Source organism: Schistosoma mansoni, chromosome 1 (genome assembly GCF_000237925.1).
Source record: "Schistosoma mansoni strain Puerto Rico chromosome 1, complete genome".
In the NCBI taxonomy this organism is placed as follows: Eukaryota; Metazoa; Platyhelminthes; class Trematoda; order Strigeidida; family Schistosomatidae; genus Schistosoma; species Schistosoma mansoni.
The window spans coordinates 29,812,342-29,825,767 of NC_031495.1; the positions used below are offsets into that span (position 1 = coordinate 29,812,342).

The 13,426-nt window shown below is 33.7% G+C and overlaps 1 protein-coding gene across 1 annotated transcript; it reads right to left on the reverse strand.

Moving 5' to 3' along the window:
• Positions 1-2,594: 2,594 nt before the first annotated feature.
• Positions 2,595-12,843, reverse strand: Smp_210450 (hypothetical protein; the record flags this gene model as incomplete). Its single annotated transcript, XM_018793986.1, has 4 exons — positions 2,595-2,814; positions 6,877-7,124; positions 8,826-8,966; positions 12,331-12,843. 4 exons carry the CDS (start codon positions 12,841-12,843, stop codon positions 2,595-2,597), a joined length of 1,122 nt encoding a protein of 373 aa, XP_018648444.1.
• Positions 12,844-13,426: the final 583 nt, after the last annotated feature.

Genomic DNA, 13,426 nt, shown 5'->3' on the forward strand with positions numbered 1-13,426 from the left:
AACATTAACATGAAATTTACACATATAATTTCGTCAGGAGCACACTGATAACTGAAGTTACCAAGGACTTTAGTATGAGTAGTTTTCAACAGTGTTGTCTTGTATTTCAATAACCATTCTTCTGAAAATTCGTAGATAACTCACAGTAATAAGGGTAACTGAAAGACAAGAGACACACATTTCGATCACAACACCTACAGTAGTTTAATAAATGCTGAATCTTCTAAAATATTATCAAGACTTTAGTTGTGGTAAGTCAGAGGGTTAAATAGTCGATCTAGAATCCCGGAAGGACCGATGTATTATGATAATTGACCATCACAAACACGGTGTCAAAGCAGTATTTCACTCTCCAATGACGGATGACAAAATTGACTGTTCCGAGATTCACAAAACAGATTTCGTGCCTATCAGAGGACAATTAATCAGACATATGTACTACAACGAGAATGAATGCATAAAGTGGAATCCCATTATACCTTTTAATACCTCAAGTGATCATGGAATGCAAACAACTAAGTCAAACTACTCCTAAATACCTAATACTATTTAAAACTTCGATCAACCTATGGATCAACAGTTGAAATGTTTCAGATTTATTAATACCTACTTTCTAATTTTTTTGAACTTGAGATCAGTACTCTGAACCTCAATAAATATTTTCGACAAATTTTACAGTCAATTAAGTTTGAGACTGGATTTTAGGTAAATTTACATTCTTCCGATTGACATTTTGTTCTGGTATGAGATGCCTGTAACTACTTACACATCTACATTCAGATTTAAAGACGTGGGTACCACTGTAGTTATTAACAGTCTTATGCTTTAGTAAAAGCTATAATTTTAGATGAGTGTCAGTGTAAGCCGTAGAACCTCTAGTTAAACTATATATGACATAAACAAAGTTATCTAAAATTTACCCGTACATCTTACGATACGCTGGTAATTTTCAGTATACAAATTCAATCTGATGAGATATTGTGGTGTATGCTACTCACGCTGACAGATATAAGTAGTGTGGAGCAGCGATCGGAAGTGGAATGACTGCCAGTAGAAGATTCAAATGAAGAGAAGAGGAAGGAATTCGGAGAGCAATCAAGATCACAACAGAATTAGAGAAATATTGGAGTGTGTAAAGGACAACGCAAAGAAAATGTGAAAATGATGTATTTAGTATATGATTTTCATATTTTTCTAAACCACTGTGTGATTTTGCATCAAACAATAAATTGGCTTCCCCCATCTGAGTTTTCGTTCACTACAATATACTCATCCTCAATTCGCCTTTGATTGATTTCGAGGGCTGATCTCGGCTATAACAGTTTTCTAAGATTTTTTCTTTAGTTTACACCTATAATATTCTTAAAGTGACAATTAAACTTTCCACTATAGAGACAATGAAGACTTACTTTTGTTGGAGTAGTACTTAATTACCGAAAATGATGTTTTCTGTTTATTCACCCAACAATACAAGTTGGATCGATTGGTAGTCGCTCAAGGTTGTACATAGATTTAGACAATAAAACTATACGATAATTAGGTAATTAAACTGAGAGAACTCAAAAAGTTTAAAAACCTGATATCTATGGGAACAATTTTTTTAAATCATGTGTAGCGTTATTTTGTAACTTCAAATAAGTAGAAGGTTGCATTTTAGGACGAGATAAATGAACGTATAGCAATCAGATTAATGTGGATTTAGAAATACACCTTAGTAATTTGCTTTATTCACCCAACACATTAACAATTCCCTATTCTAGTCCCTACCAATATAAAAATTAGTTGATAGTTTTAGAAACAGAGCAGATCAAAATTTGTAGAAAACTTTCATCATGAAGCGAAAACGCTTTTAAAAATATGGCCTAACAAAATGGCATTTATTTTCTTCAAATATTGGCCTATCAAAGTCTGACAGCAGTGTTTACCTGTCTTGTGGTATTCTCAGAATTCCTGCGGGTACTTGCTTTTATAACATTTTTTCAACGATGAGAAGATAAGTGAATGTCTGTTTTAGATGGCCGAATGACTAGTATTTCTACCCCACTCAAGTTTTGGTTGAATTTGGACTACCGTCTTTATATATCGCTTGGCTAACTGCAGAGATTACAGCATCCTACTGAGGCTTTAAACTGATCGGACATTATTGAGCATTAAGTTGCAAACATAAATAGAATCAGGTAAACACTAACAATCATACAGTGGGAACACGTATTCCTGGAAGTGCATCGAAAACATATCCCGAGTATAAAGCAGGTAACTAGAACTAATACCGACTGGGAATTTGCAAAAACTTCTTAGATTACCTAAACTGCATGTGAAAAGAATTTATTTAGTCAATAAAAAAAGTTCATATAAATTTTTATTCAACTGAATAAACGAATATAATCAGAACAAATATGTTGCATCAAAATACTTTATTGTTTACTAAATATCAAAAAGTTGAAACTGTACAAAAGATTTAAAGGATTATTTCACTGATATTTACAATATCCAATTTAAAAGAGGACAGAGATTACTGTTATTTAGTCTTTTAAATATACAGACAATAGGTTAATAATTTTCAACTCAGTTAATATTTTAATAGTTCGATTAGTCTACCATTCAGCAGCTAAACGGCTAAGTTCCAGAGGATTATAATCAGACAAAAATATTAATTCAGCTTGTCCATTTGGTGTAAAAGCAGCGGGATTTGTAAGCCAATTATTCTCTGCATAAAATCTTAATAAGGCATTAATTTCTGTTGGGGTGTAATTTTCAGCGAGAACAGGAATGAATGGATCCATATATTCGAAACCGGATTTCCCCAAAAGATAACTGGATATTTTTTTCAAGAAAAAGATAATGAACATTCTTAAAACATTCTGAAAGGTATATCGTTACAATACTTTTACTAGTTCTGTGTATAATTGATACATGAAAAATTAGAGTAAGAACACCAACATACTATCTCTATTCTTAATATCTTATCTAATTGCATTGATAATTTAATAAAAATTGCTTTTGTCTTATATTTGTTAGTAGTTTTAAAATGATCCCATTTTATATTAACATACAGAACAAACAGGTGGATCTCTGAACTCATATATCATTCCTCCCTCTTTTTACAATATTGACAAGTAAAAGCTGACAAGATAATGGTTAGAAAACTATAAACAACTGAAAGGTATTTTATTTTAGATATAAGAAATCTCACTGTTGAACTTCAATGAGTCCTAGTGTTTAACAAGGGTGGGTTATATCACAGGGAATACAACTAAAAGTCAGAGGCAAACAGAGCAGCATATACGAGTATGATTATAACAAAATGGAAAAAGTATTTTAACATACGACACCTCGTAAAAACCACTTTACTGGCATTAGCCCAGTTAACAACTCCCTACACAAATATAAATTTAAATGAATTGCTGCTAAAGATAATTTCCCACATAGTTTTGTATTGAAATCTGAAGGTTACCAGCAAAGCTTTACAATTAACAAAGTGAAGTATATTCTATATCGGCCAAGTATATATGTGTTTCAAAAAGTGAAGGGTGAAAAAAGTGGTTGAAACACATTTATTCGAATATTTCAAGAATTCGTGATTTTTAGTGTTTGTTATTTTTTAATCCAAGTTCAGAAGTGAATTACTACCGAACTTAGAAGTTACAATATTGAAACTGATTCTCCTAATCTTCTTAATACATTGAGGTGACTAACAACCAAACTGTTTGTAGATGGAGTCTTTATTTTCTTACTCCATCAAGTAATTCCACTTATTAAACTAGTAATTCTAGACCACTATTCATAAGAAGTTAGGAAATAAACCACATTTCTTTTCATATTTTCAAGTTTGTAATGGAATTCGAAGTTGAATAAAAGATATCAGTATTTGGATGCTGGGGAATTCAATGAGTGAAATAAACTGACAAAATGCACTCATGGTTTTATCATACGTGAGTTCTTGAGAATTATGCAATCTAGATGACAATTTATTTGCTGTACAGTACTAGTTTTGCCATGTTGTTAGCATTGCTTCTATTTGTATATGTTTTGAGATTATAAAGAATTGTAGCTGAAGAGGACGTTTCTTGTTGAGCTAGTAATACGGTTGAATTTTTTGTATGATGGGTACAGATCCTATCACATTGACTGTTTTGTGACCTTCATAATTATTCTCGAAAAGTTTCTTATCGGACAGGTAACTTATGATTATGATAAAATACATTGATATTTGGTAATATAAATTTTCATTCTAACACAATACTTCCTATGATTTGACAGTTATTTGTTTGAGAACTAGGAATTGATTTTCCAAACAGTGGGTTGTCCGGTTACTTAGTACAACATATTCAACGTCAGCAAATCCAACTTGTATCAATTATTTACAAGTTTATGAACCAAAATTTCTATGAATCCTTATGATGCGTTCAACTATGTTTTTTATTGATACAAGTTATACATTAAAGACTATAACCTAAAATTGATAAAGCGACATTTTTTATTCAATGTTTGGTTCATGTTTCATTTTCAGTCAATATTACATCCATCCATTTAGATTTTAGTTTTTCATGTCTAGGCTCCAATAACGAGTTCAAGTGTAGAGTGCTATCTCAGATCACCTACCAACGAAAATCGGATATGATGATGATAGTAACAACGGATATAGTCCAAAACCCAAAGCATTGATGCAGATAAATTTAATCAATGTCTTTATAAATTTTAAACATATTATTTTACACCTATTTCGTCAGTTAGTCAGCTACAACGTAGGATCAGGCACATTTATGCATCGGTCCATGTTGCCATACCTCGTTAGCACAACAAGATGAACACCGGATTCATAGAAATAGTTAATTTAGTGGTGGTAGTATATAAAAGAAAGGTTGTATATAAGGATATAGTATAGGAAGGAAGAACGTTATGAAGCAATTTTAATCTCAAGGTTTAAGGGAAGATAAAGAGTGTATACACCTACGCCATTGTGATCGATTCTGAGCCATGTCACCTAGAGTCTCCAACCACTGGTTATCTATTTGGTATCCATTTCATTTTCCCATTACTTTACTGTACTCTAATACTTCATTACTTTTATTGCTACTTCCTTATTGTAGTCTTTTAAAGTAATACAATTTCACCCGATTTACATTTGAAATAAAAAAGGTGATTAATAACTACCCAAAACACTGATTAAAAAATTTGTCTGGTGAAGATTGACACCTGTCTCACCAACAATTTTTCGACTAAATAATACCGTAGTGGACAAAATAAATCACCTAGTAATATTTGACTAAAATAAATACAGGTCTTTAGTTAAGGCGTAATAAAAGATAAGTCCTTGGTCTAATGTGCTGACGATAGTACTGAATCAATGCTTTCTATATCTCGTCAATCAAGTATATATATATATAATGATAAAAGTTTGAACGAAATAACAATAATCAAAATCTTGTATTGTAAAACCAGATATCCTATTTTGAGATTAATTGGTAGCCGCGTGTGGCGGATATCCTGGAAATTTTTATCCTTGTATTAAAACTACCAACTAAAATAATGAATAATTACAACCCATTCACTCCTTTACTGTTACTGAAGTATATTCTCATAGTGACAACGTCAGAGACTATAATATTTGATTTTAATGTAATATCAAATGGGTGCAAAAATTGGTCATTAATGTAAGGTGGTGGAAAATAAATGATAATGTAGCCGCTAAAACATTTTATGATTCAAAAACTGTCTGACAGATACAAAAAGATTCGGTTTCACCTGCATATTTCAATTAAAATAAAGATAACTGCTAGAACAATGGTCACTAAAATAAGGCAACTCTTAATGGGAATTAGTAATCATTCATTCGTATAACTAGTCGCCCAAATAGTCACAAATGTAGAGGAACTAACTCTTATATATTTGATAATACCGAAATAATTAGAAAATCAAACAAAGAAATGGGTAAACAGGGAATTATTACCTCTCTAATTTCGTATCTTCATACACTCAAAGATGTGACAATGTTGCTGTCAGTTGTGTGAAGGAGTGTAAATGGTATTACCAGACATATATTCCCCTGTGAATTTTCCTAAACAGCAGATCAAGTTTAGTTATCAACCACTTTAACTTATTATATATTGAGACTTGAGGTTAGTACTTTGTAGTTACTCTTCTAATACCGGTCAACTGAATTGACCTACTGGAGAGGTGGTTCAGTGGTTAAGGGATTTGACTTTTAGACACTGTGTTGGAGGTTCGAACTCCACTGCGCCTACTTCCTTTTGGATAGCTCGGCAGTATTGTAGTGAACGAGAACGTCAGTAGGAACAATCGAACGTATTTGAGTACAAAATTATAGAACGTCTTAGTAAAATCTGAGAACCACACAGTAAATACTTCGTTTGCAAAATGTCAATAAATCGTCTAACACTTTATTGTTCTTTCGTTTTCACACCAATCATTCTCTGTCGTCGTTCTCTTTTCTTCGATCTTCTTAACCATCTGCCGCCAGGCGTTTCACTTTCGATTCATGATACATACTATTTATATTTGTCGACATCAGCAACACACACCACAGTATCACTAACCCTCACGATTAGAGTACAGTTCATGCCTAAGTGGATGAGTCTGTATTTCATAAATTAATTGGTAGTAATAATACAGAGATAAAGTTGGTCATTGCGTATCACATAGTAAAAAATTCACAAGATTCAAGTCCTGTATAGACAGAAACTAGAATAAACGAAGCGACAATTTTATCAAAAATTGAAAACGATTTTTATAGTGGTAATATTCTAAAAAACTTAATTGAAAAAATTGTACGAGTAGTCCTCCAAATATAAATCATACAACGATAAAATCAGAGATCGCAACTAGACAAAAAGTAATCTACGTTTATTTACTTACCCAGGAGTATATTGTTCTCTGTCTGTAGGCCAAGCCGCCCGAATATTTGTAGAGGTAACTATGACACCATGACGCCAGTCTCCCCTCAATGCACGTTTCAAATGATGTACAATCGCCAATCGATCGGTAGTAACATTAACGGAAAGAGTTTTATCCTTTAATAAAGTTCCACGACACCATAAGGAATTTACACCATCGATGACCAATAAACAAGGAGGGCCACCAGGATTAGATGATAGGAGACGCATCTGAAAATATATGATCCAGATGTTTACTAAGTGAATTGTACCAACAAAACCTCAAAATAAGAGTTCATGCGACATAGATAAGAGCATAATAATGTGGTTTAAGAATATTTTGAGCCACTTGCATTTAATGTCAGGTTTATGAGGACAAGAAAGTAAATTTGTAAAGTTTGCCAAAACTCAGTGGTTGGTCTCGAAGTTGAAGGCACAACAATTATCCACAGATTATGAAATAATTCATTCATTGAGTTAACATATGGAGGTAGAATAATAATGTGAGACAGTAATATGGAAGAATTAACATTATTCATAAGTTGATTTATTTATGGGTTAAATATATGAATATTTAAAAAAAAGTGAGGACGGAGTTTTTTTCGAAATCGAAGACAGATTATGTAATGCTTACTTAAAAAGATATAGACTAGTTTGGTAAGCCGCGGAAGTAAGAATTAAGGTACAAGAAATTATTACCAAAGTTATGGAAAAATCTCGAGTGATAATCTCATGAAAACGAGGACACCGGGGCAAAACAAGACATATTTCTTTGGATGTACATTTTCGATGTATATCTTTTTATTGCAGCAGCAAACAGTCACGAATTTGAATCCCTTCGTTAATTGATTATTTGGAAAAATTTCTAAAGATCAACAACACAGACACTATCGAGCAATCGCACTGTTGAAAACCTGTTCATTTAGTCTCAGCTTTTGAGGAATACGTTCGAAACTGCGAGTAATAACCCTTCTTTCTGTTCTGATGCATGTGCTTGAGCACGTACATGATGTTATCCCCATAAATACACAAACAAATATGGGACAACGAGGAAAAGAAAATGGAATATGATACAGTTGACAAAAAGCCTGTCTTGTTATAACTTGGCTTCAAGAAAGATTAAATCTGTAGGAAATCGTCTATTGGAAGAAAATAAAGTTATGCACACAACACATTACCAGCCAGGACAGTGAAAATCGTGAATAAAATGTCAACCATATATACAACATTCTCACTAATGAACATAATGGACAGTTACTCTTATAATCTCTCTCGTTACCTAGCTATTATTATTTAGTATTCTTCGGACACTTAAATCCTCTCGACAAGTTCCCAAATCAGAACACAGTTGAACAGGAACGTAATTATATTCTAAATAAACAAGGTTAATTGGGGATAAAAATTACAGTAAAGACATTATTATATTTACAATTTTACACGAGATTCTACAGTCTTCTCCTATTATCTGCTAGCGCTCGTTGATTAAGAAATGGCCAATCAGTGTACCCCAACGCAATCTTGCAAGGAAAATGCTTTAATCCAGCATTATCCGGCTAACATTTACCGATCAAGTAAATTAACTACTGATTGAAATACTCAGAATAGATCCTTGCAAGACTCATTGGTGACTATCTGATTAGTTAACTTCCTAACGAAAATTACAGCTAAATACTATTTCTTTTTGATCGAGATAATACCTCTTTCGTATATAATGCGTATTACTGACATCCTAAGTGAAATGCTAATTTTTAACTTGTTTTATTTTTGTATTGATTCGAAAAAACCAAGTAAGCATGACTCTACCTATATTAAATAGTTTATTTGGAATGTCATTTTCAACCGTCTATGGAAATTTATTAGATAATTACAACATACGTTCTACTTCCATGGGTTAGTGTTAATTATATAGAGAAAAACAACCAAATGAATTACCTCTCTTAATAAAATTCCAATACAATCCGTTGCATATTTGGTCCTAGCGACGCCAAAATTTATTAAATCTACCCAGGATGTCCCTTCTGGCATTATGTCTTTTTTGGTCCATTCCACTTGTCGAGATACAACTGGTTTTATCTAAATGAAAAAGATAACTTTTGACAATGATAATCTTTGAGAAAATTATGTAAATACTCTTTAGAGATTTATCTGTAGGACCATTTAAAGAGTTGAGATGTATTTTTAACTAGACATATGATTATTAAAGGTTCACGACAAATTCAAACAGGTACGATGTTAATTAGTCGAATCTGAAATTAAAATAAGGCCACGAAATATGTAATACCGTGGTCAACTAATATCATTCGACGAACACGACTAAGTAACAAATTTTGATATGTATTATATGAGTGATAAGTGGCGAAAACGCAAATCTCTGCTAGAATCTAACTAGTGGTGTGAGTGGATCGTTGGTTTAGTATTTAATAATCTGAACTAATCGTCCAAGTTCTAAATTTGTCACAGTTTCACTTTAATTGCGAGGTTTTATAACTCACTAGCTAAGTCTATTCTAAAATTTAATTGCATGGATCCTCTGTATGATTCTATTCCAATCGTAGTTTAGATAAAATGATACTTAGTTTAATGTAGTGAAGTAAAAAAGGTTCAATAACCTTTATTATTATGTCCATCAAAACTGATAATCAGTATCTAGCCTAATATTAAGACCATGTTGGCAGACGAACTTCACAGCATGATTAGTTATTGGTCACTCGAGATAATGAACTTATTGAGAACGGGTTTTCAAGTAAGCGATCAAAAGATGAAAATATTACATGAAATTGTATTTTAATGTAAATTAAACAAAACTTGATTCCTAAAGTGTCAAGATGAAAATTACTTATTTTTATTGGCTAAAATGTCGGAAAAATTAGGGCATTTCGTCATATTTTACCTGACATAACACATGAGCATAAAGAACAGAAAGTAACAAAATGTAACGGAAAGAAGTGAAAGCAATGGTGATATTTACGATAGTAAAAAGACGAAACATACCAAATATGGTTTGAGAATAAGGTCGAATAAGAAAAGAAGGACAATACAAAGACACAAAGTTTAGATTTTAAAAATGGGGGTATTTGAACTATCCCAATCGATCGTGAGCTAGATAACTTGAATATTATGATTAGCGTAGCACATTCACTCAAACAGGAAGCCTGCAACCCTTAACACAAATCATGATAACTGTCACTGACCCAATTGTTTGACTGCTCCTAGTTTCCTTCTAACATACTAATAGATAAGCCAGCTTTGCAAGACAGCGAGATAGTGCATGAACTAATTTGAAAGTATCATACACTACATGTCTATCATCAACATTTTAAATAGTAGGCACAAATGCCCAATAGGAGCAAATGTTAGCTTAGCTTAAAAAATGTAATACGTTGTAACTAGATTCTTTATTGTGGAGTTGGACAGTGAGATTAAGAAGATACAGGTCGGAAGCAAAACCTGAGGAGGTAATAAACCGGTCCAATATACAGGTCTAAATACCTAAATATTTGAGAGTAGAAGCTAAAGATAAGACTCAAGTCACCAAAACTTGAAAGTCATGAGAAAATAGGGAAAATAAGTAATAAAATGGTCCAAAAGTGATGCAAGATAGAAGATCAGTGGTCTGATGGGGTCAACCTTAGTCTATTCTGTTTGAGATCTCCGACTACGGACTCCCAGTAATTAGTGAGCCCAATATTCAAGTTTCCTAACTACAGTTTAGGACAGTAGTCGTTAACTTCAACTAGTGTTTTATTTTGGTTTTTTGTTTAAATTCTCTTACTTGATATTCATTGCAGAAAACATCACAATCGAAGCAGATAGTGATTCAAAATTAGCAACATTCCCCAACTGCCTCCACAAGTTACCTACTAAATATCATATTACTCATATCAATGTACTAATAAACCTTTTATTGACAATAACAGGTTTTATAATTTAGAAAACATGAAAAAAGAAGGCGAAAATAACTGAATTATTTATTACAGTGAGAGAATTGTAGTACATTGATTTGAGCACTTCTGGCCAATAAACTATATGTTCTGACCTAGTTTCCATAAGCGACGTTTAAGTGGATACACAGTATTATCAATTAACAAACGTGCTTGATTTTCAATCACCGGATTATATATTCAGATCCTCTTTTATCTCATTTCGTTCTGACACTCAGGTAATATTACTCACCCTCATACCAAAACAACTATTTAATTAGTTAGAGTTGCATCTATGTAATGTGAAACTTGTAGAGAAATAGACTTATGCATGTTGGACTGCACTTTTGTGTTTACCATCATATACGGTTTGAAATCGTAAGAACACAACAACTTACAAATTCGATCATGATAGGTTATTCGAACCACTTTTTATAAGTATCTATCATATCCTGTGGTACTAACTATTTACGACGAGGGATGTGATTTAGATGTTTTTGTAGGGAAAAACCAGTACAAACGAGTCTATTTTGGATAAAAACGGATGCATGAGAAAAGAAATGGGGAAAAGTCACAGTAATTAAATGTAATCACACGCTGGTTATGAAACACAGTGTACGAGAAATGACCTCAAAGCAAGCAAAATTAATAGTACACTAAGAATATATTTAGCCATTTTGGCTACCTTGACATGGTGGTCGGGCTTGCCTATCGTGATGAACCGATCGAGCTATACTGGCTGGAAAAATCGTTCCTCAAGGTTCTACCATGCCAGACAGGTCGACTGAAGAGCAGTAAGACTAAAAGCAGCAAACCCAAGGTCCGAGGGAGAAGTCGTACTGCTGACTGTACAGAGGTGTGACGGCAGTAAGGTGTTTCCTTCAGACAGCCAGGATAACAATGATGCTGCCTCCCCACAAGGAAGAGTGGGGTTAGAAAAAGTCGACCCTAAAAATGCACACCTCGCCTTATCCAATGGATATCCGTCTCCGGCAGTAAGGTCTCAACAAGTACGGAGCTAACACGAACACTACTCACAAAAACGTCGTGTGTGACCGACCTTAATTAGTTGTCCCTTGGGCACTGCGGCCACGCTCTCAGGTTACTAAGACCACCCCTAACTCAATTTCCTTTTCAGGTACTACTAGAAGAACCCTTCCACGGTGTGGGCAACGGGGAAGTGAAAACAGCCCTGATACCTCTAAGAGCACTCAAGATTTTGGTAAAGTATGTACAAAAATGGACAATTATAAATCATTGTTGTCGAGCAGCCACTCGCCTTTAAAAGCTCAGATCAGTAGTTATGCTGTTTGTCCCGTTTTGGAGACTTTCCGCAAATCTTAGGTGCATCTATGTTAATTTGTCACTACCGATTGATGAACCAAATACTCGTGGTATCGAGATCCTAATATTGCTATAGAATTTTTAGAAAACACTTTTAACATGTTGCAAGCACAAACATTAGTACTTTAAGAACCAAGTAAGTCAGGGAGATAAAATAATAAAATGATAGATACCTTTTCAAGCAAAGGTCGGTTAAGTTGTAAAAAGACTTTAAGCCATTCCGCAGAACGAACTGGGAAATCAAAAGCATCACCCACAAAATTCTCACGATGTTGGTTATAGTGATAGTCATTGCTAGGAGCAATGTCATTTGATGGTTCCAGAAAATTTTCACAACTAGTGAACGGAAATATAATCCATTTTTCTCTACCGGCGAAACACGTAATTTGTCCCAAAATGACTGAGACACCAGTCCCCGGTTGGCCATGAAGTACAAAGCGTGGAACACAGTATCTAGCTAGTGCGACGAATTTAGAAGAATCAGGTTCCTTTTTGAAACTTTCTTTTTGTAAATTTCGAATGTTAATTACGTCCTTAATCATATTAATTGTCGGTTTCCGAATCAAAAGTGACAGATCACCAAAAGTTTTAAGTTCCTCTACTAACTCGACTTTGAGAAATGGTTCTATGAAAAGGGAAAACTCATTTTCAGGATAGGTTATAAATTTGCCAATAACCGATGACATTTGAGACACTTGATCAAAATGTGAATAAACCTGAGTCCTTGGAGCAGGTGCATATGTATTGCTGACGGAAGAGCATCTACGAAAATTGCTGCACAAACAGCGAGTAAATAGTGTAAGATGTGACCCTGTTCTTGGAATTAGAATAGCCATCTACGGAAAAGCGGAAGGAAAAAACGAAAAATTTATCGTAAATCACCACAGTAACTGAAAATTAAGAGTATACTGCCTACAAACAATTGGGAAGCAAGTGAAAACATGTTCATGACACTATTATTAGTAGCATAAATGTTATACTGGCAAGTTATCTGCCTAAACAAACAGAAGCGGTCGACTGACATCACCAACTAGTTTGCAGGAAACATTCAGCGCTCCGCTGACATATTACAAGTCATATGTCACCTTTAATAATTAACCTGGGTAGATACCATTTGTAGTCGAAAAGACTGCAATAGTTAAGTGGTTCAATCACTACCGTTGTCTTGGAAACCCTATCATTCCGGTGGCTAACTAAACCACGGTTCGGATAGAAAATCTCACTAGGTTTTACCGACCTAAATCGTCATTAGTGAAAGTGAGATGCCTA